Source organism: Haemaphysalis longicornis, unplaced genomic scaffold (assembly GCF_048455015.1).
Source record: "Haemaphysalis longicornis isolate Haplotype H1 unplaced genomic scaffold, Haemaphysalis longicornis Haplotype H1 scaffold_7, whole genome shotgun sequence".
Taxonomy (NCBI): domain Eukaryota; kingdom Metazoa; phylum Arthropoda; class Arachnida; order Ixodida; family Ixodidae; genus Haemaphysalis; species Haemaphysalis longicornis.
Window position 1 is genome coordinate 5,803,453 of NW_027526422.1, and position 27,973 is coordinate 5,831,425.

A 27,973-nucleotide genomic window follows, 5' to 3' on the forward strand; every position below is an offset into this window, starting at 1 on the left:
AAGTACACCGAATATATAAGCGAAATGGCTCGTCTAACAGCATGGCATCTCTAAACTTGCTAGAAAAAAAGAGCATGAATGTCTTGATCAATGGCGGCTATCTTCACGCATCTGCCCTGTATGTAGACATGAGCACCATTTCATTTTTTTTTTTAAATTTCAATTTTGTGTTTGTACAGCCTTAACAAGCAAATTTTTTAGTCCCATCCCACTGCTGTTTTTGAACTTCAAGCAACTGCTGTTGCCACGAGCGGTGTATTTGCATTCACACTACTGTAATTTGATCGGTTCGTTGAGGGCTACTTGCTTCTAGTCACTCTTTAAAATGTAACATCTGTGGTTCAATTTCTTTTAATTGCATCGATAGGAGGAGGGGGCTTAGGGGTTGTAACCTCTCCTTAAAGGTGTCAGAAATCGGGAAGATCATGGTCAGGGGAGCTTGGTGAAAAATTTGCACTTATCAAGCCTCCAACCACCTTTTAGCCGACCCGTGATCCACGCCAGGAGGCCAACAAGCTTGAATATTTCGGCACAATTTCAATGTCGTTTAAGGATATGATATGTTCTAAACTGCATTCTTACTAAAATAATCAAATCGCACTTGTTCTAATTGTGCAAAAACAATGGTAACGGCTTACCTTAGCTACGAGGATTTACCTTAGCTTACCTTAGCTACGAGGATTTATATCAGTAGTTTGGTCATTTTAACGAGTTAGGCAGAAAACGGACACTTGGAGAGCTACTCGGTTGCATTCTCAAACAAAAAATCAAACCAATTCACCTTCAAAGGCTTTCAATAGATAGAGCACATGTAATTTTAAAAAAGTCGGGGCAATCTCCACTAACGTGAAACCTGAGGAGGGGCAAAGCATGCAGTGCGTTCGCATTTTGCCAAAGGAGATGAAACCGTTTGGTTTTTTGATTGCACGCGCAGCCTGACTGGGACCCGACCATGGACCCAAAACAGCCCTCAGCTCAAGTCCCGCACCAAGCTGCCTTGGACACACGCATATAACATGATGGATGTCTTCTCGTGAGTCACATTTGGAGCAAAGAGGTGAAGATGCCTGCTGGATAGCTCTTTTGGAGTTTCTTCGGAGCCCAGAACTGGACAGAGTTTTGTGATTGAAAATTTTGGCCGCATCAAATGACATCATTTCGTTTTCACATTTTTTTTTCTCTCTTTTTTTTCGTTTTGTTTTTCTTCTCTCATCTAGCGTAGCAAGCCAGTCCGATGGCTCGGCTAACATCACTGGTTTTCATTAAAGTTATTCTCTCTCTCTCTCTCTCTCAAACCGTTTGGGGGTAGAGGTATACAGCTTTGCTGTAAAAGTCTCTGGTCTTCGAAGCTCTTTAGCGCGATGTGTAAACGAGTGTCCCAGTGTTTTAGTACTGTTTTAGTACCGTGACTACATGAAACGACGATTACGATGATGACGACAACAGGTGATGTCAACAGTCCCAGCCCCTAAGGGGCTTCACCCCTGAAAGGAGCCTTTTATTCAGACCTATTCAATTCAAACCTGTGCACATAGACACATTTTTTGTAGAGCACAATGTGCCAGCCCGTCCATGAAAGAAGTTTTTGTTCCACAATTTTTATGATGGCACTGTTTTAGCGACTGCATGCTTGCAAAGTTATGTGAAAATACAATAAAAGCATTGTCACCATGCTACTGATGGAACTTGGAGACCACATAGCACCCATTTGTCTCAATTCAAGGCAACTTCAGCAAGGGAAAAAAAAAAATACTTTATTGACCACAATGGAGCAAATAACCTGACTAGTTGGCAACACAACCACAACCAATGCACATCCAACTATGCAACAGTAGTTTGCCTCAATAAAGGGACCATAAATACAACATAAACGCTCGGTACATCCAACAGACTGCCCCATGAGAATAACAATTATGCCAATTTTAATGCAGACTTAAAACAATTAGGCAAGCTAATGAGGAAAACAGGTGAAAGACTGGTGATTCAGTTGCTGCCTGCCATGCCACAGAGAATAGTTTGTGACTGGCAGCTGCCAACAAAACCCACTGCCAATAAACATGGTTTTGAAGCTGTAGTGGTGCCTCTGGATCTATTTCATCATGCTGCTTTAATTAGAAAATGTAGCTAACAAGCTCATTAGGTACTTTGTTCTTGGCATTTCTTCTGTGACACCACTGCTGGTTTTCCAGGAAAACGAAAGTTGAAAACTACATTCTTTGAGGCCGAAATGAAATTGAGTAAGTTATTGAAGGCTGATTCCTTCAATTAAAGCGAGGATGTGTGTTCTCTTCATTGTCCCTTCCAACACGAGAATTGACAGCCACAAAAAAACAAATGAAGTAGCCATAAATTAAGGGCGCAAGACAGGAGAATTATCAAGCCAGCAAAATACACCATATGCACCAAAACACACACCAAAATACACCATTGAGCGGATATCTTGTAAACAGCAAGCAGACAATAATAATATGCAGCAAGACAAGCAATAAATATGAAAATGCACCTAGAGCATGCAGCCACACGTTGCTGGAATTAAAAACAACTCATGCTGCATTCTGCTAAGTTAGTTTAATACCTTGGTCACACAGATAATTTTAATGACCACAGAGACAATTTTCATTTAAATTTTCAGTTCACGTTCAGTGATCATCGACTCACTTAATACAATGGTCGGTTTGGCAGGTACACACCAGAGTCACTAAACAAGCTTTTGTTACTTAGTGATGCTAGTGCACACTCAGCCGAACAACGACTCACTGGGTTTTAGTCGTAATTTGCAATGAATGGACCAATGGTGTTTTGGACAGCCAATTGGATGTCAGCGTATTGGGCTGTTTAGCTGGATGTTAGCCTACTGCACTTATGACTTGCTTCGTTGCCATTTCCCCACCCACTCAATCTGATCGAGTTGCCATGGCACGGCACTGACCACCTATCTTAGAATTGCAAGTAAGGGGGCAAACAAAGATTGTCATTAAACCGGGCAACACTGAAACTCTTCAAGGTAACCTAGGTTACTGTGGTGGCTCAGTGGTTAAAGCATTGTGCTACAGGACATGAGGACGCAAGTTCAAACCTGGCCGCACCAGCTGTTTGCCTGAGGGAAGCTAAAATTGAAAAAGCCGCCCTCTCTAGTTTAGGGCACATGCTAAGGCTTCCCCAGGTATGATTGGATGTAAGCTTCTTCCACAGCCTTCCACCATGCCCCATTAGCCCAGGCGAAACTTTGATAGATTATGAGGTTTAACGCGCCGACGCTACCCAGGTGATGAGGCGTGTCATAGCAGAGACAGGGTTCGTACAGGATTGAAAAGCAAAAATTCAAGGGTTTTCAAGGACTTTCAAGGACCACAAAACACATTTTCAAGGTCCCCATCTAATGTTTTGTCTGGGATTATTTATAACTTTTCCAACACAATGCAAAAGTTTTTTATTGCACAATACCTAAGCACATTAGTGCACATTTAGATAGGTACTAACGGGTTCATAAATGCTCCCCCAGATTTATTTTTTATTTCATGGCTGGTATTTAGAGGTTTTTCTTTTTCCTTTGTGTTTGGTGACACTGTTCGATTTCAAATCTTGGTTAATGTTGCCTGCATCTCCTGCTTTTTAAGCAAGAGTATCAGCTGAAATTAAATCCATAAGTGTTGCTGCAAGGCAGGATGAACAATGCACACGTCCACCATTTGCACGTAAAAGCAAGCGCCGATGGAGCGTATGAGGCACAGCAAACATGCAAGGAGCGAGCGTTCACAGCCTAGATGGAAGATGCAAGATAGAGAACAGAAGCTGGCTTTCACTGGATTGTATCACGACATGGATTGGATTGACAAGTGCCTGCTCCCAATGTTGCCGTGTAATAATAAAAATCCACCAAACTTGTAATTTCACGCAATACACTGAAACTTAATTGTTAAAATATTTCTTTACATTTGTTAGCGCCTAAAATCCACGACAAACACTTTAAATTCTTGTGGAAAGACAGGGCCATTGATTCTCTCCGGAAAAATCAAGGGTTTTCAAGGACCCTTTAAAAATTCCAGGACTTTCCAGGCCTTGAAATTGACACTTCTAAATTCAAGGGTTTTCAAGGTTTTCAAGGACCTGTGCGAACCCTGAGAGAGCTCCGGATTAATTTTGACCACGTGGGGATCAAATCTCGAACACGTGGGCATTTTCACTTTTTGCCTCCATCAGAAAAGCGGCCACAGCGGCCGAGAATCAAATCAGCGTCCTTGGGCTCAGCGGCGCAACGCCTCAGCCACTGAGCCACCACGGGGGGTCCAGGCAAAGCTTTGACATGTAACACTGCAATTTAAACTTTTTGTATTTCCCAAGCTGGACCATCCACAGGTGCTGTGGACATAAAGGTAAATCACATGCCACCTGAAGATTGTCACCTGGATTCAGGTGCTTTACTGGCATGCCATTCATCTGAACATAAAACGCAAGCATTAAAATGCGACGCTTGCAATCCTGAGACATCAGCTGCACAATAGGTAGTGCTTCTAAATATAGACCAATGACAATAATTACGGCGTGATTTTGTAGCGTTTTGCTGTGATTTATGTTCCCTTTTATGTCCTTCAACATCTGGGAAGTTTGGAATTGAATGTGGGTGCAGCACACATACAGCCAACACAAAGTGTCTGCAGTGAAGGTGCAAACATTTTCTATTTCTGCCTCAATATATTAAATCTAAGTCAATCTTCTAAAACGGACACTTCTTTCAAATTCCCCCGTACTCTGAGATGCACACAAGAAAGGTATCAATGTAGCGGCCCCTTCCTTTTTTAATAAAAATTTCTTAGATCGAAAATACATCTAGTGCATAGTACACTCAAAGACATGCTCCCTCGTCATTCAAGCAAATGCACTTCCTGCTGTGCGACAGCTACCTGCACTACACTTGTACAAAAATAGTGGCGTAAGAATATCAAAAAACATGCAGTATCACAAGGACAAGGATGTTGCTGACTCCATGCTTGATAAGCCAATGAAACACCTCGCGAGTATACCGCCAATGTGTACTCACAAGCTGGCAAGGGATATTCAAGCATGCAGAGGTTGAGTATACAAGCAGAGATTTAGGAAGCGGGCAAAAATGTCCACTCAGTTATCACAATTTCAAATGGAAAAAACGTGCCAGAGTGAGGGTGAAGGCATTTTCGGCTATTTGCAGAACTTGGATTCCAATAAAAGAAACTGGATATTGTCGTCACTTGCCAAAAAATGGCAGAAAAGGCAACTTCTTTGCACAGCACCATACAACCTGATCTATTGCATACAAGAACAAAGTCATTTCACACACATTACCAAAAATTATAATAAAAATATTTGGGCATCTTTGTGACAACGTCCACGCATTCTGTAGGCAAAAACGTGAATAAACATTCACACATTGTACATATACAGCAGACTTGCAATAATTAAAACTCAGATAATTCAAACTTTTGGTCATTTAAAACACATTTCAAAATTTTGGTTGGCCCTATATGTTTTCAATGTATTTTAGAGCAGCTTATTTAATTCAAACTGCTTTCTTACGTAAATTCAGTTAATTCATACGTTTTGCTTGTCCTTGCTGGAAAATACCTGCTGCATTTGCCACTTCTAGCTGCTCATTTGCATCCCTATATCACTAGCAGTCACAAATACATAAAGCCGATTACCTGCATGCACGTGCCAAAGCAATAAACTTGGATGCCCTTGTTGGCACCTAAAACTTTGTTTTGAACTCCTCATGCAAGGACGAAGCAGTCGTCCATTCGTTTTTTTTTTCTCTCCAAAGTGTGAGTAGCACTTCAGTATTGTGTGTGCGTGTCGTATTCTTAAATAAGCGTAAACGTTTCATTACAGCACAAGTTGGTATGTTGCTCCGAGTCATATTTATGAGAACTTCTGATAATTCAAACAAAATCTTCGAGTCTCTGAATTTAAATTATTGCGATTCTACTGTAGTTCCTTGTTCAGAGATATTCCTTACCCCAACAATTCAGAGATATTCCTTATCCCTGAATGCAGAACGCATGTTATTCCATATTGGATAACTCAAAAACCCACTCATTCAAATATATTTTTGCAGTTCAGCAGGTACAAACATATGCGACAATCAGCTAAGGCATTAGTATATAAGAAGCTTGTTGTGACAGTAAGGCAACTTTCCAAGTAGAAAGGCACATACATACAGCGCACTGCATTGCATGACGTTGCATGACAGCGGGCACGGACACAGCAGCATGAACACCACAACAGATACACAGCCATAAAAGATGAGCTATTTGAAAGCACTGGGGCTCATTCAAAGCCCAAAATTTTTGGGCCATCAAAGGGACACCAAAATGAACTTGTCTAATTTTTATTTGTGGCTGCCTTTCACTATCCCACTGGGGTAATGCATCATTTCATCATTTAGGGGGAGTTTAAAGCTTTAAAGAAGCACCAGGCATTCTTAGAAGGCAACTTCATGAAGTACCTCAGGAACTTCACACTGGTTGAAGCTTGCTTCTGTTATTGTTATTCCAACTGTGTATATCATCAGGCACAGTTTACACCTGATTAGCATGCCTATAATCTACTAAATGCCACCCCACGGGCGTGCAAGTGTTTCACCTCAATGCCACATCAGCAAGGGGGATCGTTTGAGAGAAACGACACTCGGAATCCGCTTTTCCAGTTTGATTGAATGTGCGCAAATTGGTTGGAAAAGCTAAAAAAAAGGGGGAGGGGGGGGGGGGGCTATGCACTGCATACCGTGATTGTACAATGTTTACAATTCACTTCAGCGTCCCTGAAATGCACGGCAACGGTAACAAAGATGTTTATCCCAACCAACTAATTGTTTTAACATAGGCTGAATTCCTCGATACATTACAGAAAACAGAAACAAAACAAAAATTGCACCAAAGGTGGCAATCATGAAGGAAACACAGCTCACATGATAACATGTGGAGCAAAATGCATGCAGACAGATTCTTGGAGATTAGTCTCGATAGCTTGACCTTTTTCTCGGTGTTTGAGGCCAAAACAACACAACCAGTGCTGCAAAAACAGCAGTTTGGATGCCTCACAGTATTGTGTTCACATGAAGACTCCTATGTGTTCCGCAGCCAAAAAAATTCGTCTTCCAGGACTAGGTTTACAAACATAAAAAAAAATAATAAAAAAAACTGAGCAAAAATTTTTAAAACACAAATACAGTAGCCGACCATTTTTTCGGACTCCGGAAATTCGGACTTGCTGAATATTTCGGACTTTCCCGAGAAACCACCAGTTGTCCCATAGGAGTAATCACTCACGGATATTTCGGACTGCTGTTTTATTCGGTATAATTTCTATTCCCCTCCAACTCCAAAAAATCGATAGGCTACTGCAGGTTGTTTTAAATGTCGATGCATAAAGAGGAACCTTCTTTAGTGACAAAAGGAGAACATGAAAAGAGCAAAGTAAGCATCCTTTTGAGTCCTTTGTTCTAGCCCACATGCTTTGACAGAAGGCCATTAACACTGCCAAGACACACCAACCACTTGCTCCACTGTCTCCATCACAGCACTGCTGGTTTTAATTATATTTAGCAAATCAGCTAACAGGTGTAACATTTGCTCTTTGCTGTGTTTTACTGCATAACAGGGGTCTATTTCAGCCAGAACACAAAATGTTTTAGTGGTCAAGTTTCCAATGCATTTCCACAAAAAGATCCAATGGCACAAATTGCAAGGAGGTCCAAGACGTAAATATAATATTTTTGTTGCCTGTTAATGGAATCCTTACACATTCCATATTTGTAAACCTTCAAAAATTCTGAACACTAAGTTAGCTGGCCTTTTATAAGCAGCTCACTGTAGTGACATGTCAAGTACAGTACATATTATATACCACTTTCAGCAAAGACAGTTCACTGGATAGGAATTTGGAAAAGACCTGGGCAGTATACCTGAGTGCCTCAAACGATCTTTTACATTCACATCAGTGGTGCAAGATAACTGATTGAGCAAAAGTTGATCCCTTTGATCACAAAAGAAGAACGAGGAAAATATACGAGCTTTGAAATTTATGTTCAACAAATGGGAGACTTTGGGTAGACCTATGCTTTAGGCATCAGCATAAAACCCAAGAAAAATGCAAATTCACAGTAAGTAGATACACCAATATCACCCACCATAATGTTGCCTTAGTTTCAATTCGTACCGTGCAGCTTGTTGTTTGGTTCCAAGTGCCCCCCCCCTCCCACTTGTGCATGCTATGTTGCCTAAACAAAGAGTCCAAGCGTATTGCTGGGGAAAGCACATTGGCCTTAGATTTTTGTTCACTTCTCGTACGGCAGTCACACTGATGTCAAGGCTTAAAACAAGATGGACTCCAAGTACAAAGAACGATGAAGCCAATCTGTCATCTATCATCTGCTGAACTGCACTACCATCCCGATTCGCTCAGTTATAAGCAACCTCGAAAGAAAGAGGACTACATTCATGGAGAGCATACTCAACGTCATTCAAATTCAGAGCAGCACTTTTTTTTCATTAGAGATAACATGAATGAGGAATGCTAAGGCACGACAATTTATGCAAAACTAACAATGATTTGAAAGCGATGCTCTCAGTAGCCACTAATTCGAACGTAGTGACGGGATTGGTTCAACCTGCAGTGGATCCCAATGATCGCTACAAAGCAGGGCCGTACCTAGAGGGGAGGTTTGGGGGTTCGAACCCCTCCTGAAATCTTTTCCAGGCAGCACGTAAGCAATACTTACTGTTGCTTTCAGCAAAACTACCCCCTTCCCAAAATCCATACCCCCCCCCCCCCCAAAAAAAAAAATTTTCTGGCTACGGCCCTGCTACAAAGCTCCATTCAAACTAGCAATGCTGAGCTTACAATACAGCACCATTCCCTGCATGGCTTCCGTCCTGGTCACGCCCTAAGCAGTTCTCGTGCACCAACAACAGGTCAGCCTCCATCCACCTCCAAGTTGAGGGCACAGTGGCCACAGAGGACAGCATATGAGCACCCATTTATGTCTGCTGTCTATCAATGGCAAGTAGCCTGTTCCTTGCGTTTCGCATTCCTTTAAAAGGACCATGCATTTCAATAACCCAGTATACAAAGCTCTTGTTGGGCTTATGCAAAACAGAGCTTCAACCTTTGCACTGGAGCTCCTAACAAAGCTACCGTACTGAGAGCAAACGGTATCCCCAAAGCAGGAGTTGGATACTTACCTTAGCAAAAACAGAGCGAAAGGCAGGATGAAAAAGAGGGGAAAAAAAAGAAAAGAAAGAGAACTTGAGCCTGGTGTTGCCCATCGTTTGGTCTGTTTCATCGGCCATGCCACTTTTGCTCTGGGAAATGAATTCCCACAGTCTGCCTCGCAAGACCGGGTGCTGCCAAGCTGCTTCACATCTCCGACTTCGGGAAGTACTGCCCGTACAAGGCATTCACGAGCACGGCCACCAGAACCAAGAGTGCAAAGGTGACCAAGAAGACGCGCCCCGTGACGACCTCCCAGCGATGCACGACCAGGTTGCGCATCAGCGGCACCCCGACCAGCAGGCCCGCAGCAGCACCTGCCAGGTGGGCGGCATAGCTCACGCGGTTGTCGTCCTCTTCCTCCTTGTACCGCATGTAGATGGCCACGCCCACGTCTGTGCTGCCAAAAACCGCCAGGCAGAAGACGCGGATCCACGCAAAGTCCATCTCCTTGAAGTTCTGAAGCGGGAAAAGAAAAAAGGAATGAAAGTGGGCTTGAATGCAAATGAGGCTGTACATATTCTCTTTAAAGTTTATAACCAGCGCAAAACGACAAACCGCAAAAAGAAGGGTACAAACAGACGCAGCACTGACTCCCAACCTAATTTTTCAACTGAACGCAGTGCCTTTTTGTGGCACGCATCTAGTGGAAAGAAAGCGAAAGAAGACCCTTCTTCTCGTGTTTCTTCATCTTGCGCTGGTTATCCTTTTAATAATGTACCAACTCGCCAAATCTTCCGTTTTAGCAAGCATTCTATTGGCCTAATACATAAGTTCCGATTGCTGACATCAGTTTCACTTACCGCTGTCGCATGTTTCTACGTGTAGTTCCTGTCCTATTGTGCACCCAACTCTTCCAACACGGGAGGGAGGGACCTTGTGTTAGACATTGATAGGCCAAAGACTGCAGTTGCATTATTTATGCACAAATTTTACCTGAGAACAACAGAGACACGCACACCAGAAGCGCACAGTAATCGGGCAGGTGCCCTTAACCAGTGTGCTTCACTTTTTATCACGTGTTTCACCAGTGTGCTTCACTTTTTATAGATAACTGATTGAAATGAAGCAATTCTGGAAGGCCAACAACATGCCTGCAGTGCAGATAACACCGGTGAATTGTTTCTAGCTACATAGAGTGAGTGGGCATCGAGTTGTTTTTCCCGTTTCCTCACAAGCTTACCTAGAGGTTCTTGCACTTGAAATATGTTGGCAGGGTGACGACACCTAAACAGTCAGTTTTTGTCAATAAGCCATAAATTTGGAAGCAATGGGCCATTTTGCTTCCTATATATATTCTTGCTCAGTGCCCAGATTGCACATATGTTTGAGAAAAATAAAACAACCATAATTATGCTACAGCAAACGCAAGCTAGGGAGCTGAGGGTGCTCAGGCCTAAAAACACCCCCAATATTTTGACCATTTAATTTTTCTCCTTACAGTCTTGAAGACAACCCCCAAAATGAAATCGCATCTGTTCCACATGCAGTGTCAAAGGGGCCCTAAACAAGGTTCCAAAGGTTGCGAATTTATGTGCGCGATCGTTGGAGGACTATTCAAAGAACGTCCTGCCGCAAAAATGGTTTTAAAGCGTGCAGTATTAGCCGAGTTATCATTCATTAAAAAGGGCCCGCAACAAGGCCTGGCGCATTTCCTCTTTCACCGCGCCTCCAAAGCACTGTGGAAGCGGTGACGTCACCGACCAGGCGCAAAACCACCTAGAGAAACAGGGTTGGTTCGAGATGCGCGCAGCCATTGGCTCCGCTCGGCGGTACGTCACACTTCTTTTTTTTTTTTTTTTTTTTTAGCAGACGGCAGCCAAGCTCCGCTTACTACATCTGCTACCGCTCAGCGGGGTCGGTCGGTGGCCGGCCCGCATTGAACGGCTCCTGGCTCCTCGCGCCGGCCGTGCCCGCGTCGGCACGTCAGTTTTATAATAGCGCAAACGAGCGTTTGAAGGCCAGATAGGGGGCTTCCAAACACAACATGCTCGCTAACGACAATAACTGAAGATTGCCACTGACGACTATAGTGGCTTGCTAGCGTTTTGGCATGTGGCGCTGTCGCAGTGAACTGGTCCCACCTAGGTCTGGGAAAAGGCTTACTATCGCCGCAGTTATCCGGACACTGCTTTGCGAGGCTGCGACGACGACTATCTCCCGCGCAATCTTTCACTGCACTATCACCCCCTTTCACGTATTTGCGAACTGATTTTCTGCAATAGTCCCGCTCTGGCGGGCGGTGACAAGTTTTAGCTGCTGCAGTGTATGCCGTATCGTGCGTACACCGCACAGTGGGCTGCTTGTTTACCGTGCAGGCAGATGCTTGCCACGGTAGCGCGTGTAGCGGGTGTTTGTGCCCGCAGAGACGCTCTGTGTTTTTCATCATTATTCATACCTTGTAAACGATGCGCTATATCTACAAACTCAGCTAAGCTCGCGTAATGGATGGCGACAATCTACATTCGTCCATGCCACCGGTGCAGGACGAATACGCCGTGCCGCCGGTGCAGGAGCGCCGCGCGCAACCGCGTTTCCCCCAGAGCCAGGAATGCTGATTGGCTACAGCACTTAACGGGGCCCACCAATAGCGCAGCCGTACTGTTCAGAGCTTCGTGCGTCACAGGGTGCATCACAAGCAGTCTGTTGCACGTAAGAGCGCGGCAGTGTGGCGGCAAGGGAGCGGTAGGTGAGCAAAGAAAGAAAGGATGGATATTTGTTGCATGTTTGTGTAGCCCCTGCTTTACGCAGAGGTGTAATATTTGGCATACATTGTTGTGAAGGGGTACTCTAGCGATTGCGCGATTGAAATGGCGACCTTCAGAAGCCTATTTAGGGCCCCTTCAACTCTTTCGGGACCGCTCCATAGGCCATCGATCACATATGATCGATGGTTTCGCGAGCCTGCAGAATACAAATTTTCGCTCGATGGAACACCTAGCGACATCTAGAAGATAGTTTGAAAACTGAAGTTTTCTCTTTTGTGAAGTTTCTTTTTTTATCACCAGGCGGCAACGCGTCAGATATTTTATTCTGACGGGCAGTGGTTTCGAATGTAAACAAACATGGCGTCATACTTGTGCGAGCGCGATAAGAAATCCGCCTCGTCTCGGCTCGCATATCTTCGCCTTCTACTGTGGATTTTAACGATGAGAGTGACAGTGAAGAGTCGAAATGCGGCTTTAGAGATCGGATTTCAGCTCGAGTGAGGATTCGGGTGTCGATCAGCCTGGAACATCAAATCGCGCTCAAAGGTGGGTGTTGGTTTCGGTTTCAATTGGCTCTGGAGTAGGTATGTGCGCTCGAACTATGTTCTGGCTGGTTTATATTTATTCGCTAGGGTGTTAACTACCTATGGTGATGATCTCCTGCCACCAGTGCAGAAACGGATCAAGTTTTCGCCGAGACAAGAGCCCGGCGTGTACCTGGGCGACAACGTAGCCATGGCCCTAGTGCCAAAGAGATCACACACAAAACAAAAATTCAGTTACACCTAGCCGCATCAAACTTTTTTCAATGAAGAAACAAAGCATTGTGTTAGATTTTGTATATCCTGAAATAATTTTATTCTTTTTTAATATTTTTATATTTACGCTTTTTTCTATCTTTTTCTGTAGTTTTTTTACGAAGTTCTTAGTTTCAGATTTTTTCATGGTTCTATTGTCAGTGTTGAAGTAAAACTTGGTATTGTATGTAAAAGAACATATAATTAGCTGCATTTTGGTATATGCTAAGGCAGGATGGTGCCTTTGCTTTATGTAAAAAAAAATTATACCGAGACCTCCCTTTTTCATCACTTTTTCCGGCGGTCCCGAAAGAGTTAAACAGCAGCTACATGCAACAGTAGACGCCAATTATTGAATAAAATGAAGTAAGCTGCAAAATAATTATTATTACTTGTAATGGCAAATGTCCCTTTTACCTTTTATTGCTGCGCCAGCAGAGCCGTTACCTCTCAAAGCCCAACAAAAACCAGGCAAGTCTATATCATTAGGACAACATGAGGAATAATTGACGGTGCGGTAAAAAAAAACCTTTGTCCTGAGAAGAAAAAAAAAAGGGGGGGCACAATAGACAGTAATTAGACAACAAAGGACAAAAACAAACCGTACAGACGAGCACTTGTGCGTGCAGTTCCTTTTTGCTATTCAACATCTAATCTAAATTTTTTGCAAGTTCGACTTAACGCCATAGAGTATTAACTCACCCGAAAGTTCATATTAATGAGGAAAGAAAAAAAAAAAAAGAAAGAAAAAAGTTTACGAGCAAGGGCAGTCATGCAGTGGATTTCAAAATGTGATAGCTCAATAAATATTTAAGAGAAGTCCGACCAATTAAAGATGTGCACACAAACACGCGAGATGTTGTAAAGTTGTCCATGAACTTCTTAGAATGAAATCCTTCTCGCAAGAACTTTCTCACAAGAACTTGCCACTTACCAAGATGAGCGTGGCCAGGTGGCCGGCTATGAGAGCGTACACCCCACCCGAGGCCCCAGCAAGGAACACGTTTGGATCTGAAAGTGATGACCCAAGTGAACCTGCAAGAGGGAAAGAACAACACAAACAAATAAGTGCACCCATTTCTCACACTACCACAGACAAACTCGGGCCAGTCTCAGCAGCCCACTTGGTCCACTGCAGGCCCAAGGCCTCTCCCACTGACCGCCACCCGTTCCTGTCCTGCGCTGCCCGAGTCCATGCCTTGCCTCCAAGTTTTATTGTTTCACCTCTCAATCAAGCTAATGGGCTTCCCCTACTTCTGGTCCCATTTCCAAGCAGCCACTCTATTACCTGGGTGGTCTGTTTGTCCACATTACATGCCCAGTCCAGGTCCCCTTTTTTTTTCTCTCAATTCAAGCCACAATGCCTTCCACCCGAGCTTGTTCCCTGATCCAAGTTGCTTTCTTTTAGGGGCTGGGGCTGTCAGCATCTCCTGTCATCATCGTAATTGTCGTCTCATGTAGTCACGGTGCCAAAACACCAGGAAACTCATTTACGCCTTGCGCTAGAACATGATGATGGTTGGGATTTTTATGGCGCAAGGCCGACTAAGGGCAAAGAGCGTCAATGAAAAGTTATTTTATAAGGACGAAGTGATAGTAAACGTAACATTTAACTTAAAATATATGTGAAATGACATAAAAGACAATGTAGATGACTGGTGTAAAAGGCCAGGGTGTCAACGTGCATGGTAAGTGATGAGGTGTAAAAAATGGACATCACTGAGAAACCTAAAAGTACAATTGTGAGTAATTATGGGGTCGTCCCCTAAAAAGTACGATGGGTGTAGTGGAATGTGTTGTCTGTATAGTTGTGAGAAGTGTCTGTGTCGTGTTGTTTCTAGTGCCTTGCATTGTATGAGGATGTGGATCACGGATAGGGCCTCTCCGCACCTGCTGCACAGAGGTCTTGGAGATCCAGTGAGCAGGTGCGAGTACATTGCGCGTGTGTGCCCTATCCGTAATCTAACCAAGGCGACTTCTGTGTATCTATTGCGTGTGTCGGTGTTGGTGGTGTATGGTCCCAAGTGTGGTTTTATTACGTGTAACTTGTCTGTTTGTTCACTCCAGTGTGTTTGCCATGTTTTGCGAAGTTGTTGTCTGATGTGTAGCTTCACGTCGGTGTAGGGTAATGTGGTTATGTCTACTGCATTCGAGAGTGTAGCAGCAGCAGCCATTCGATCCGCGGCTTCATTCCCGGCTATAGCACAGTGGCCAGGGACCCAGCAAAGGACCAGTTCAAATTTGCAGACATACACAGATATAATACCCTTAACGATCAGATTGACAAGGTGGTTTTAGATGCGACGCATCTCTTGCTCTGAGGCATGTCCCTCCTGCGTCGGCGTTGTCCGCGTCCGCACGCCAGCTGCGCATGCGCGACTCTCCTACCGTCTTCTCTCCGACAGCTGTGCGCGCAACGCTCTCACTCCACCTCATTATCATAAACAACAGTTGTGTGCGCGTGCTTCGCACGCGCATGCGCGACTCTTCTCCGTTGTCTCCTCTCCTTGAGGCGCTGTGAATATTAAGCGGGTATCGCGCTGTGGCGGTTCAGTCAGCGCTCGCTCTCGTTCGACTTCGTGTCACTTTGCTTGACGACTGTGTGCTTGACTTGATTCTTCCGATGAAATCGTGATGGAAGCGACGGTACGGTCCCTTCATGAAAAGTAAAATTACGCCCATCTTCCCGCGTATGAGAACACCCGCATGTGATGGAATGCATCATACGCGTTCACAACACGTTTCACCCGATTTAGAGAATCAACCCAATGGAAACGCCAATTGAACCCCCCGATGCGTCGCATCACACCAGGGTTCCCTCGCGGGAAGATTGGCGCAATTTTTTCGAAGACTTTGTTGACAACAATGCCCGCACAACACTGAGGGAATCTGTATAGATAATGGATTGTGGGATGTGGCTTTGAAGTATATGATTAACAACAAGAAGTACACCATACGCCTCTGCCGTAAAGATACTAGTATAACTATTCAGCGTTTTAGTGACATTAAGGCCGGGTCCATGCACTGCGCAGGACACAGAGGTGGCAGTTCCAGAGGCGTCCATATAAAATTCAGAACACTGATACTTCTGCTGCAAATACAAGAAGTGCTGCAGAATGGCACATCTGGGAGCTCGGTTTTTATCTACATGTGTGAAAGATGTGTCGCATGATACAGGGTGGAGATGCCATGGTGCTATAAAATCTGTTACAGAAGTTTGGATGGTATCTAAAAAGGAGACAGCAAGCTCTGACGCTTCCTCTCTAACTCTGTAAGAGAAGAGCGCAGAGAACGATGGTCGATTTAGCAGGAGTTCAGTCATAGATGTATTATAAAAAACCAATTTAAGAGGATGGTGAGGCATGGATGAAATTTAAAAGCATAAAAAAGATCTGTGTACGGTGACGCAGCCCACCCCCGGCGAGCTGCGTTGGCGTACCTCCCCAGAGGGAAAGAGGTGAACCTCTTTCTCACCTCTGGGAAAGTGATGTTTTCAGTGACCTTGATGTTTATGATCTTTTTTCAAGTTGAAATTTTTCACATTTGTGGGAGTATGCCGCATGCGGCCCCCCGCAGTTTACACAAGTGAGGGTGTCGGATGGGCAGTTGTCGCTCAGGTGATCATGCGCCGCGCATTTTGCACAGGTCGTTCGGCCACGGCAAGAGTTCGTACCGTGCCCGAACCGCTGGCACTTAAAACAGCACCGCGGGTTCGGGATGTAGGGACGTATTGAGCACCGGATAAAACCTGCATTTATATGTTGTGGAATTACTGCGCGGTCAAAGGTCAAGATGACGTGCTTGGTGGGTATCTCCTTGTCGTCTCTGCAGATGGTGATGCGTCTCACGGCAGTGACGCCCTGATCCCTCAAGCCCGTAAGAAGATCTGCATCCGTTTCATTCAAAAGATCTGTCTCGGATATCACACCCTCCGAGCTGTTGAGGCTCTGATGGGGTGTGACCCTAATGTCTAGATCAACCAGTCTAGTCTGAGCTAGAAGCTTTGCGGACTGCTGCTTGTCATTTACCTTGATGAGGAGTTCACCCGACCTTTGTTTTTTGGCCTTATACGATTTTCCTATTATGGCTTCAAGATATTTTGCGATCAAGAAGACTGACTATATGCAAGAGGGTGGGATGGACTGAGGGGCTCCATGACAAGAAATTGAGAGTAATGACCCGGTTCAGGAAATGTTAAAGATGGCAATGGGGGAAAAGATACTTCGGTGCGGCCCCTTTTCAGGGTCCGATCACGTTTGGGGGGGGGGGTTTGAAAATACCATACAGCATAGTATAAAAGCAGGGAGACGGGGACGGGGGTACTTTCTTTGTCAGCCTTACCCTGATAGCTGAAGAGGTCCCGGAGCTCTCGGCCTGGTAAGCAGACAGGGAGCCCAATTACCGGAGCTTGACCTGGGCTCCGATGGCCATTGTTCGAGGTTTCTACACTTCACCTTAAAACACATCGTCAAGGCTGGTCGCAACTTATGTATGGGGGCTCCGGGTCCGCGGTGTCGCCAATACCGTCACCAAGATTGCTCAAGGTGCCCCGTGCGGGGCCTCGCGCTAGAACATAACGCATACTAAAAAAACACCGGGGTACTTGTTTACGCCTCGTGCTGCATGGCGCGCTCCGTGCTTCAAAGACAAGAGACTTTTGCGGCAAAGCTGCGTAGCTCTACCCACCAACGGTTTCAGCTCCGTTGGCAAAAATGCCAAGGCGCCAAGAATACACTTTTACACTGCATGCTTCGTCCCTGCTCAGGTTTCACGTTTGTGGCGATGGCCCAGGATTTTTTTTTATCCCTTAACATTACTCCTATCATTACTCGCTCCATGGCTCATTGGGTTGACCCAAGTTTTTTCTCAAGGCGCTCAGTAAGGCACGAAGTATCCCGTCCCGAGAGTCAACCCTGGCAGTACACATTGATTGGACATATGCCATTATTTTCGGTGAGAGAGGTATCGTACTGTTCGAGTCCCTGCTGCCCATGAAAATTTTACACCTGATCTCTTTCTTGAAGTAAGGACCAGCACTAAGAACTTGTCCGAGGTAATTATATTCATCATTACGTGCAAGCATTTCGTTATGTATGTAACTTACTCTTTAACATTTCTTTCGATTTCTTCATATTCATCTTCAATCCTACTGGTGAGCTTTCTGAGAGCACTTCCTTAAGCATTTATTGCCACAAAGATTGTTGTTTTCAGAAATAGAGAAAGAAAAAGTCACTAACTGAGACAAATTTTAAAATTTCCCACTATGCATTGTTAGACGTGGCATCATACGCGAGGTGGCGTCAACACAATCGCCCAATCACGTTTACTGGCAGTAACTTTTGTCAACGGCGGCCCAACACTCAAGGTATATCCAGCTGTGATGTCACAGAGGGAGTGCCAGAAAGTGGCTGCTGAGGTGCCATTCTTTCACTTGTTTAATTATATATAGCTTATAACTGCTTCAAGCGCACACTTATATAGGGACCGGGCGGCCGTTGTATGGCACCACTGTCGTTTCAGCGAACAGCGCCGCCCGTGGCGAACCGCTCGTCAGTGGAATGCCGGTGGCGGTCAGCGCAGCGTAGTTGTGCATGGTTTTCTGTCATTTTTCTGTGGTGCGTCTTGCAAAGCGTACAACCCCACGTATATTTTTAAGATCGGTAAATCTGGAGCGTGGATGTGACGTTTACGAGGCATGCCATGTGTGTTATTTACGCCCATACTCAGTATTTACAAATAGCAGACGACGCTCAATGCGCCAAGCTGGAAGTCAAGCTGGAAGTGAAAGTTCGTTGCTTCATGCAATTTTTTCATGCCTGCATGCAGTTTCGCGAATCGAGGAGTATATTGCCGCTAAATGCTCCCACAAAGCCGGTGTGTGCAACCGATCTAGGAATGCTGCGGCGCTGGCCTTTGGCAGTTGATGATGAAACGGCGTCGACGTCGTGCACAAACGAAAGACAAAGTTGGGGGGTGTCTTCGAAGATTTACTTCAAAACAGAAATTGTGACGGACGACGCTTCCGTAACTTCATTACCTACGGCTGAAACGTGTTTAATTTCACAGAAATGCTCTTACTACAGTAATCGGGAATCGTTGATAGAATAAATACCGCATGATAGTAGAACGTTATTGCTTGTCGTGGAGAAGCATTGCTTTACAAGAATTGCAATGGTTGCTGGCTAGTTGGTATATGGTTTTTCAAAAACCAATTTTTTGCGTGGCTGAAGGATGCAAGACAGGAGGGTGCCCGAAACATCTTCACAGCTGAATGCTGCGGTCGGTTTACAAGCTGCCACGCACGCTTGGAAAATCATGCACACCTCCGTCTAACGACGATGATGGTTTATCGCAAAGCTCTATCGTATGGGTTTCCTTGGTTGCCTCCTGAATTTAAACTTTGACTAGTTAAGCGTCGAATTTGACCAGCACGCAGTTTGGTCTTTTGATCGCAGCGTCTTTGACTTTGACCATTTCCCATTCGATTTCGCACGAAGAAAGCTTTGTGTTCAACCATCATAATCATTAGACGGAGGGCTAGATGATTTTGCTGTTTGATTTTGAACTTCAATGCCCCCTCTCCAAATCTAAACTTTTTCCAGCGTGTCGGAAATGTGTCTGTGGTGGAGGACTCAGGCTCATGCACCCATATTTGAGGCAACTAATCGCGCGTTTTTGGTGTCTTCACCAGGCATTACATGATTTTTTAGGTACTGTGTAAAGAATACTTAAGCATTAAAAAACACCGGCTGATGTTAACACTGCCACATTTTTTTAACTATCGGTTCCAGCCTTTATTCTACGCAGGTGGTAAAACGGGAAGGGGAGGAGGGGTGGTTTGTAGCTTGGGCTGTTGAGTTGGTGAATAACTTTTGGTCTTGATAAAATGACCACCACAAACGTGGGATTTCCACTTCGGATATCAGGCTCCAATGCTGTCACAGTGTCGCTCACCAAAACCGAAGGTACAAAGCTCACGGTTACAGAAAGTGTAAACTACCGCAACATTTCTACGGCTACACGGTAATCCATCTGGTATGCAGGTGCCTTTCTATTTAAAGCACACGTATCGAGGTATCCCAGCGCTAAGGCTGGCGTGGAAACTCTAGTCATTGAAACCAGTGAAGATAATTTAAAGTGGTAGAAATGAATTCTAATATTGCTAATAGTTTTATTCCTACTCAGATAGCGTGGAGCCAGGCGCAGAGCGCTGCAAAAAGCGCTCATGTCAATGTAGCCTTTCCCCAAACTTACAAGCATCCAATAAGTTTGCGTAGCCGTTAGTGCATTTAAGAAGAAACTAATACTAATAATAGTAGTTTAATTTATTCGTACTAAGAACGGGTGGAGCCAAGCGCAGATCGCTGCAAGGAGCGCTCATGCCATTGCAGCCGATATCCAACTTTAGATGCGTCCGACAAGTTTACGTAGTCATTTCTGCATCTAAGAACCCAACACATCTGTCTAGACTTCGTTTCATCTCACATGTCTGCTCACAACGCCACAAAAACATTCAAAGCACCGAAGCAAACACGAAAAAAACAACGGGAGGCTGTGTAGTCCAATGCACTGGCTCATTCCACTGACGAGGGGAGCGCCGAGTGGTGGCGCCACCCGTCCAGCTGCCCGGTCCCTATAGGCATGAACATTATTCTGATGTGGCAATCGTTCAAATAAGCAAACCTTCATAGTCTCTTTAGGAGGTTTCCACTATATATGCAGGCCATGCAGCCGATAGAGACACGACCCAGGCCCGGCCTGGGCCCGAGAAATTTATAAAAATTGAGCCCAAGCCCAGCCCGAGCCCGACGAATTTTTAAAATCTGAGCCCGAGCCCGACAAACTTCTAAAATATGAGCCCTAGCTCGGCCCGAGACCGCCAGAGTGTTGTTGAATAATCATCCCTAGTCCGACAAGATATTAACATGAACTAGAAGAAGTTTGCTGTTAACCTAAAAAACGTAAGCACAAAGCGAATACGACTACTTTAGATTTAAATTTTCTTTGAACTTCGACCGAACTTTGTACAACTTATCCTCACTTAGAAGCTGTATTTTCGGTAGTCATGTGACTTCATTTGCCACTTCATTTGCCAGTCTTCAAAATCAAGGCACACCCAAGGATACCTTAAATGATTCCGAGTAAGTGGATTTTTTTATTATTGCAATTCTTCAACAAATATTGCACCTTTCGTTCTTCCATTCCTTGCTGAAATTTGATCAGACGATGCGTCCGGTTTCACCATTTGATTTTTGTCTTTTCCTCTAGTCACATTGGCAGCATGATTTTATCTGCGTTTCTGTTCTTTCTTGCCTTTAGTCACGGCTCTAAAAATATTCTTGCACCAAAAAATCATGGGCTCTGCTTGGAAAATTGGTTCTTCAAACTCTGCACACACTGCGAAATAAGGTTACGTTTGTTCTGTTTGTTTTAGTTTGAAAAGGAGAGAGGAAATACAATCATGTTGTAGCCTGTGGCTGGAGTGCCCTCAATTTCTGGCCCCCTCTCTCCCACTAAGCTGATGGGACCCAGACGTTTCTTTTATTGATGTGAAGGCTTTCTAAGTGCAATCGTCTTTTTATCATATCTTTTAGCGGCGCGGTAGTGAATTAGCACTCCCTTTTTTTGTTTTCACTTTACCTGAAATATCAAAAAGAAAACTTTCTCTTGCCAATAATTAATTTGCGGCACAGGATAGCCCGGCCTAAGGAACTGCTAGGGCCGGATCGGACCGGCTCGGCCCGACAAAATTTTGGATCAAGCCCGAGCCCAGCCCAGGCCCGAGAAAATGCGTGCTAACCAGCCCAAGCCCGTGCACTGCACTACTCCTTTGTTTAAATGTGATGAAATGTTCAATACAAACCAGCTAACACTCCACCAGCGTAGATTAGCAGGACTCTCCACCACTTGTGGACCATTTCGAGTGGGATTCCCAGGATCAATTGAACCAGCAGGTTGAAGAAAATGTGGAAGTAGCTGCAAATGAAAAAATAAAAATAAAAAGCAAAATTAAAAAAAAAAATACTAAAGTCATTGCAAACCTTTCATTCGATTAACCAAACGTGTGCATACAGGAACCACTGGTTTTTAACTTTATTATTTTCTGAGACCCAGTAAGCGTGGACTTGCAAAAGCATAGCATGCAGTACCAGCCTCAGAAGTTTAAAGAGGCCGTGAAGACAAAATACAAGTTTGTTATATTCGAAATATTTCGTGTTCTATAGTGCCTCCAGCGCTTGTCCAGAAGCAAACAATGCTTTATTCCCTGTGAAATTAATCAATTTAAGCTAAAATTCTGATTCTCGCACCAAAATGTGTGTTTGAACGACGTTTGCAATGACATCATAAGAACGGGTCTTTCAGCTAAACTTGATGTGGAGCAGACTTGCTAACTGCGAGTCAACCTAGATGGCGCCACCACACCGCGGCAAGCTGTTTTCTGCCTTTGGTTTGTTTCTGACCGTATTTAAACTTGGCTTGTTTTTGTTCATGGAGAAAATGATCTCTACGTGAAACATGGTGCTCACTCGACAAATATGGTCACGTAAGACACTGTTGCTTGCGTCAATCGGCCAGTTTCGTCTGAGACCCCCCCAAAGCCCCACAATGCTGTGCATCTAAACGAAGCAAAGCAGTACCAACAACTGTATGCACCGGTATTTCTATGTTTACGCGTGCTTTTGTAACTTACACTGTTGTCCCACCATTCATACTGATATAAAAAGACTCTGCCCTAAATTTAGCCGCAAAAAGCCCGTTTGGCAAGCTTAATTCACCTAATTCGCATTTGCTTTTGCCGGCCTCCGCCAATAGCAGAGCTGGCCGGTATGACATCACAGGTTCTGTTGTGGGAAATGAGCTAGTGGGTCGCATGGCCATTCCCTTTTTTCCTAATTATACAGCTTTTTCGAGCGAAATTTACTTTAAAGCGGTGTCAGCATGATTCTAACAAGGCAATCTTTTGAATGGACCAAACTTGCATCCTGCCTTCGTGGCCCTGTAAGGATGTGAGCAACAGCTAGAAACCAGAATTGATAGCCTCGCCATCTAGTGGTCGGACACCTTTGTGACTATTGGCAGCATGGAGGACGACCTATATCCATGACACGATTACCAGAGCCACAGGAGAGTTTTAAAGGAACAACCTAGACATATTTTAAATGAAGGCGAAACATCATTAATATTTTAGTAGCGCCTTGTTTGACAATAAAACGTGCTTTCTCTGCATAAAAGTTGTCAACCTCCCGTTCTTATTCACACCACTTCCTTTTAGCCTACACAACGAGACACTTCAACCTGCAACATAGACAGCATTGCATTCCATCAACTGTAAAACAAGCCTTGCCAGATATGTCACGTGACTTGTGAGTTTTCAAGCCCATTTTCCCTGATGTTCACAGGATTGATGCACTTTAATGACCTGCGCTAGAGTGCGTTCATGTTTCATAACACCAGAACAAAAGGTGCAGAAAAACGACCTACCTGCCACGACACCAAAACATTTCACAACGAGGTATAGCTAACCTTTAACTGCCCGAAAAACCTGGTGCTGAGTAGGCAGGCATTGATGGGCCCACAATTTTCCAGCAAGGCCGTCAGTGACCGTTTTGCCATGATCTTTAGCGGACCTAATGTTGGTCACGGAAAGGCGATGACAGCTGATTCATGTGCACAGTAAAAGCTGAACGTGGGCGACAGCTATATTTATGTTGACAGAACACCAGGTCACGCCACCTCGGGTCATTCCTTGCTTTACAGACATGTGGGTGAATTGGCATTGCCATTCTCAAAGCAGAAATCCTTTGCGACTGTCTCTGGTGTTGACAAAAAAGTTCACTCCTCCAAGGTCCTCTCCTCATGCCAGTGCAAATAAGAAGCAGGTGACCAGGCACTGTCTCTCCTGAGGGGGGAAGAGCTGCAATTCCACTCCTTGTCCAAATGGAGGCAACTGCTCTCACCCACAAAAAGCTCGCCACCCGTGCTACCAGCATGCCGGCCATAACTGGGTGCCCGTCGGGGGCAAAGGACCCACCCGACATGTATGAACATGTAGGACACGTAGCGCCAGGCCTCCTTGCGCCTGCGAGGGTTGTAGATGAGCGGGCTGTCCTTGGGCACGGGGCCGGTGGCCGTGAACTCGTCCAGGGTCACACAGTAGTAGATGAACACGGCAAGCTGACCAGGCAAAGAATGAAATGAGGAAGGGCAGGAGGCACTGAGTACACGAAAACTTTCTTACTACGGCCACTAATGCAAGGCCTGTGCTCTAAGCACGCATCTATTTTGGCCCAGAGATGCACAACTGTGAAATTTCTGTGCTCGGGTCGTCTCAAACTACTCTGCGTTTTATTTGTTGCTGATTGTATTTATGTGACTAAGTAGCCTTGATAACTCCACAAGCTAAAGCTCTATACATTTTTGCAATTGGTTAAGCCAAACACAGTACCAGCCTTGTACGCACTTTTTTTTCCCTTTTTTATCTTAAACCTTTACAGTAACTAAGTACAATGCACACATGCGATACTTGATGCAATATACTGCGTTGAGATGTGGCAAATATGTTTGGAAATGTGGTGGTTCCTTTAGATCAACACGAAAAAAGGTACTGAACCATAGTTGAAAGCAACGCAGCTAGGTTGAGCTCGCATTAGGAATTTAAAAAAGCAGAAAGACATCGGAAAAAAAGTAATGCATGTTTCCGGATTAATAGATGACTGTAGTTTTATTAAAGCCAAGGATAGAAGGCATGTAGCCTGGTAAAATGTTCGAAAAATGCCATTAAGATAAGTTGCATGCTTACTATAAATGTCACATGGCAAAGTACGCTCCGCTGTGCCCCATTTTTTGCTAGCTTGAAGCGCAACATTCACAGTAATGGCAGCAATGCAGCAATCAAAGTGCTTAATAAATGCAGATGTCACTGCACAATATAGCTATGTGAAGTCTAAATGAAAAAAAATATATTTCAGCAGGTCAACAAGTCAAATAGGAAGTGTATAAAATTTTTAAATTGTCAGTGAACAGCAGACGACTGGCAGCATTGTTAACAATAGCTTTAGGTAGAAAGTGCACAGTCCCCTCATAACGGGGTTGTTAATTCTCTGCGATGAAATTAAAGATTACGCTGAGCAGCTGAGCCCATCATCTCTCTTTATGGTACATCTGCAAGGAGGAGGCTTTGAGCAGCTCAGACAGTTCCGATGCTTCCTGTACACATGACAAGGGGGCAAAACAGCAGCAAAAGGCACTGAATGTCGTGCCGTGCTCTGACACCTCTGAATACAAAACCCACATAAATATCCAGCTTCATCCCGCATTTCAGTATTAGAAAACAGATGGAAAAACCCTTTACTTGGGTTTACATCCAAGCCTAATGTGATTTATAAATAACTAACTAGTCTTTATGCCTGCAAGGCTTGATCCTCCTCATTAAGGTGAAGTACTATAACTAACTAGTCTTTATGCCTGCAAAGCTTGACCCTCCTCATTAAGGTAAAGTACCATGCATGACCAAGGTTCACTGCAAGCAAAAGGAAAAAGCTTTACTTATTCATACTTACAGTGCATTATTGCGGTTTTACCATGTTCCAAATTTGGTAAAATTCTACTGTGTACGTTACAGAAACTTTTATAGGCTGAATAATTTTTGCCCTTTTTTTTTTCTTCTCGCATGATATTACGCTGTGTACGGGTGGCTGTAGCTCTATCAAGCAGCGAATGTGCAGCTTTTTCTTTGACCATTCTTTTTTGCTGCACACATGGCGAAAAACAAAATGCACTGATTGATTGATTGATTGATTGATTGACTGAGCTGACATACCTCAATGAGGCTTACGACAATGACAAAGAGTGGCGGCGGCATGCAGCTGTACTCGTCAATGTACCGGCGCACCACCGTGGCTCGCTGTTTCTTTGGCACCACTGCCATGGCCGCATAGCGAACGAGCCTTAGGAACCGGGGTCTGTGTTCACCCAAGTCATACGCATGGATCTGTGGGAGGAAACTGGGCATTACTTCTGCAATGAACACTCCCGAAACAATGGAAGGAGGACAATTCAACAGCCACACTCACGGCACACAGCACTCACTACGTGTACCATGCCCACGATTTAGCTAATGCACTTGAAATTGTGTTTATTCTGACACAGAGAAGCTAAACAATGTATTTTGCTACGTCTGTTTTAAACAGAACTTCAAATAAACCACATTTCCCACAGCTCCTTCATGTGTGGCTTAATAAGAGCTTAGTATACCTTTAAATGAAATGTTTTATCAGAGCTCGTGCTATAATGAAAGGAAAGATTAACTAAGAAATGCTTGGTCATTTCAACAAGCCAGGCCAACTGCCACAAGCAAGCATTACAAGGTGCGCGAGAGTTACAATAATGTACTTACAATTACAACGTCGAATGATACCCATCTATTGACATGAGGCTGGAAAGTATAATCTGCCAACACAGCTGTTTCCTGTTAACTTTACTTGAGAGTTACAATAATGTACTGTATGTGAGAGTTACAATAATGTACTTACAATTACAATGTCGAATGATACCCATCTATTGACATGAGGCTGGAAAGTATAATCTGCCAACACAGCTGTTTCCTGTTAACTTTACTTCAAATAAGAACACAGTTAAGAAAATGCATTATTTTTTTTAGCTGTGCTTTCTCAAAGCTTTGCCGTTACAAGTGGAAATTCCGAACAATTTAAATGCTTACGAAATTTAAGTGTTTCACTTCACACAAGAAAAAAAAAGTTTCATGGCTAGTGGACCAGTTAAGTTAATAATTTTACGCAATTGTTGAATTGATTTCAGTTGAAATGATGAATTTTACGTGAATTACATTGGCTGGAAACCCGAAAAAATCAATGACAGCCCATTGCTGTGTGTCGAAATTCAGCTGGCACTTCTTTTGGTGAAGCATCAAGGTAGAGTGCGATTTTATGTACAATTTTCCAATTTGCTACCTCCCACATATCTTCCGGAGAATTTAAAAGCTATTCCGTTTTCTTCTGATGATTTTTCATAACCTGAGTTGAAGTTCTAGCCTGTGTTTCGTCGCCTCTTTTATCTTTGTCTCTGTTTAATGTTCGCTAGTATGATGATTTCCTTAGTAACCAACTTGCCCAACTTACCGCCTTAGTGACCGCCTTAGCTTTTTCTTTGCTCATGAATAATTTTAAATGATTAATTAGAAGTCCCCAGTGGATTGAAGCCATATCCGAAAGAACTGTAATGCTCTTTTGCTGTCTTATCAAAAGTAATAGATAATTACGCTCGTCACCTCATGAATCTAAAAGAAAAAAGTGCGTGACAGTTCTAAATACGATGCTCGAAGGTGCGCGCATTACAGCTAGTTCCACGGGAAAGGCGTACCATTCTCTTGAACTCTTCGTAAGAAAGCTTTCTGTTGGAATCCCAGTCAGCTCTCTCCACGATTTCCTCGAGGACACTGGCAGGAATGTCGTGCTCCAGTTCCTCGTTCTTGTCGTGCAAAAACTGCAGGATATCGTCCAGTGGAATCTCGCCGTCGTGGTCTAGGTCATACTGCCCAAACAAAAGGAAGCAACGAGCGAAACAATTTAAATTACAAAACTGCAAACAACTGTTGCAGCTGACACTGCAGGCAGTACGTACGCTACTCACCTTATCAAAGATCGGCTTCCAGAGCTGAAAAAAGAAAACGTAATAATAAGCGTGCGATCGAAACGGTGAAAACAGGTGAACTCTAAAAAAGGGCGATCTCATCAGCCTGGGACGTCCAGAAATCAAACGCGGCGCTTTTCCCGCGAACAGGTTCAAAACGATTGCCCAACAAAGCGATTGACACTTACCTGCTGCAGCTCTATCACGACGTCTTCCGGCGACCCGCCAGCGGTGCCGTACTTTTTCCCAGAAAATTGCGACATTCTTGAAGCTTCTAAACCACGCGACCAAACAAACTATGCACTTTCTCAACTCGCCGATTGTCACCTGCGGACAGGCAGGATGTTTGCTATGGAGAACTGCTGGTGCACTATCTCTCTTCCGGATGAGTCAAAGCCAAAAAGTCGTATAACGAGAGCACTTTTGTCGCGGGGCGAGCGCACCTCAAGGCCACGCCGTTGGTTGCACAACACGCGAGCATGCAGCCATCAAACGAAGAGTGAACGACTCGCAACGGCAGGTAACGGCACGCGCAGCGCAATGACCGCCACAGACCGCTACCCCGCTACCGGCCTC

At 44.4% G+C, this 27,973-nt stretch overlaps 1 protein-coding gene across 1 annotated transcript; it reads right to left on the reverse strand.

Moving 5' to 3' along the window:
- Positions 1-1,732: 1,732 nt before the first annotated feature.
- LOC144144376 (rhomboid-related protein 2-like) lies at positions 1,733-27,973 on the reverse strand. Its single transcript, XM_077675801.1, has 8 exons — positions 27,586-27,973; positions 27,398-27,421; positions 27,128-27,298; positions 25,569-25,739; positions 23,781-23,923; positions 21,612-21,724; positions 13,683-13,783; positions 1,733-9,702 (listed from the first exon to the last, which is right to left on the reverse strand). Exons 1-8 carry the CDS (start codon positions 27,658-27,660, stop codon positions 9,391-9,393), a joined length of 1,110 nt encoding a protein of 369 aa, XP_077531927.1. The 5' UTR covers positions 27,661-27,973; the 3' UTR covers positions 1,733-9,390.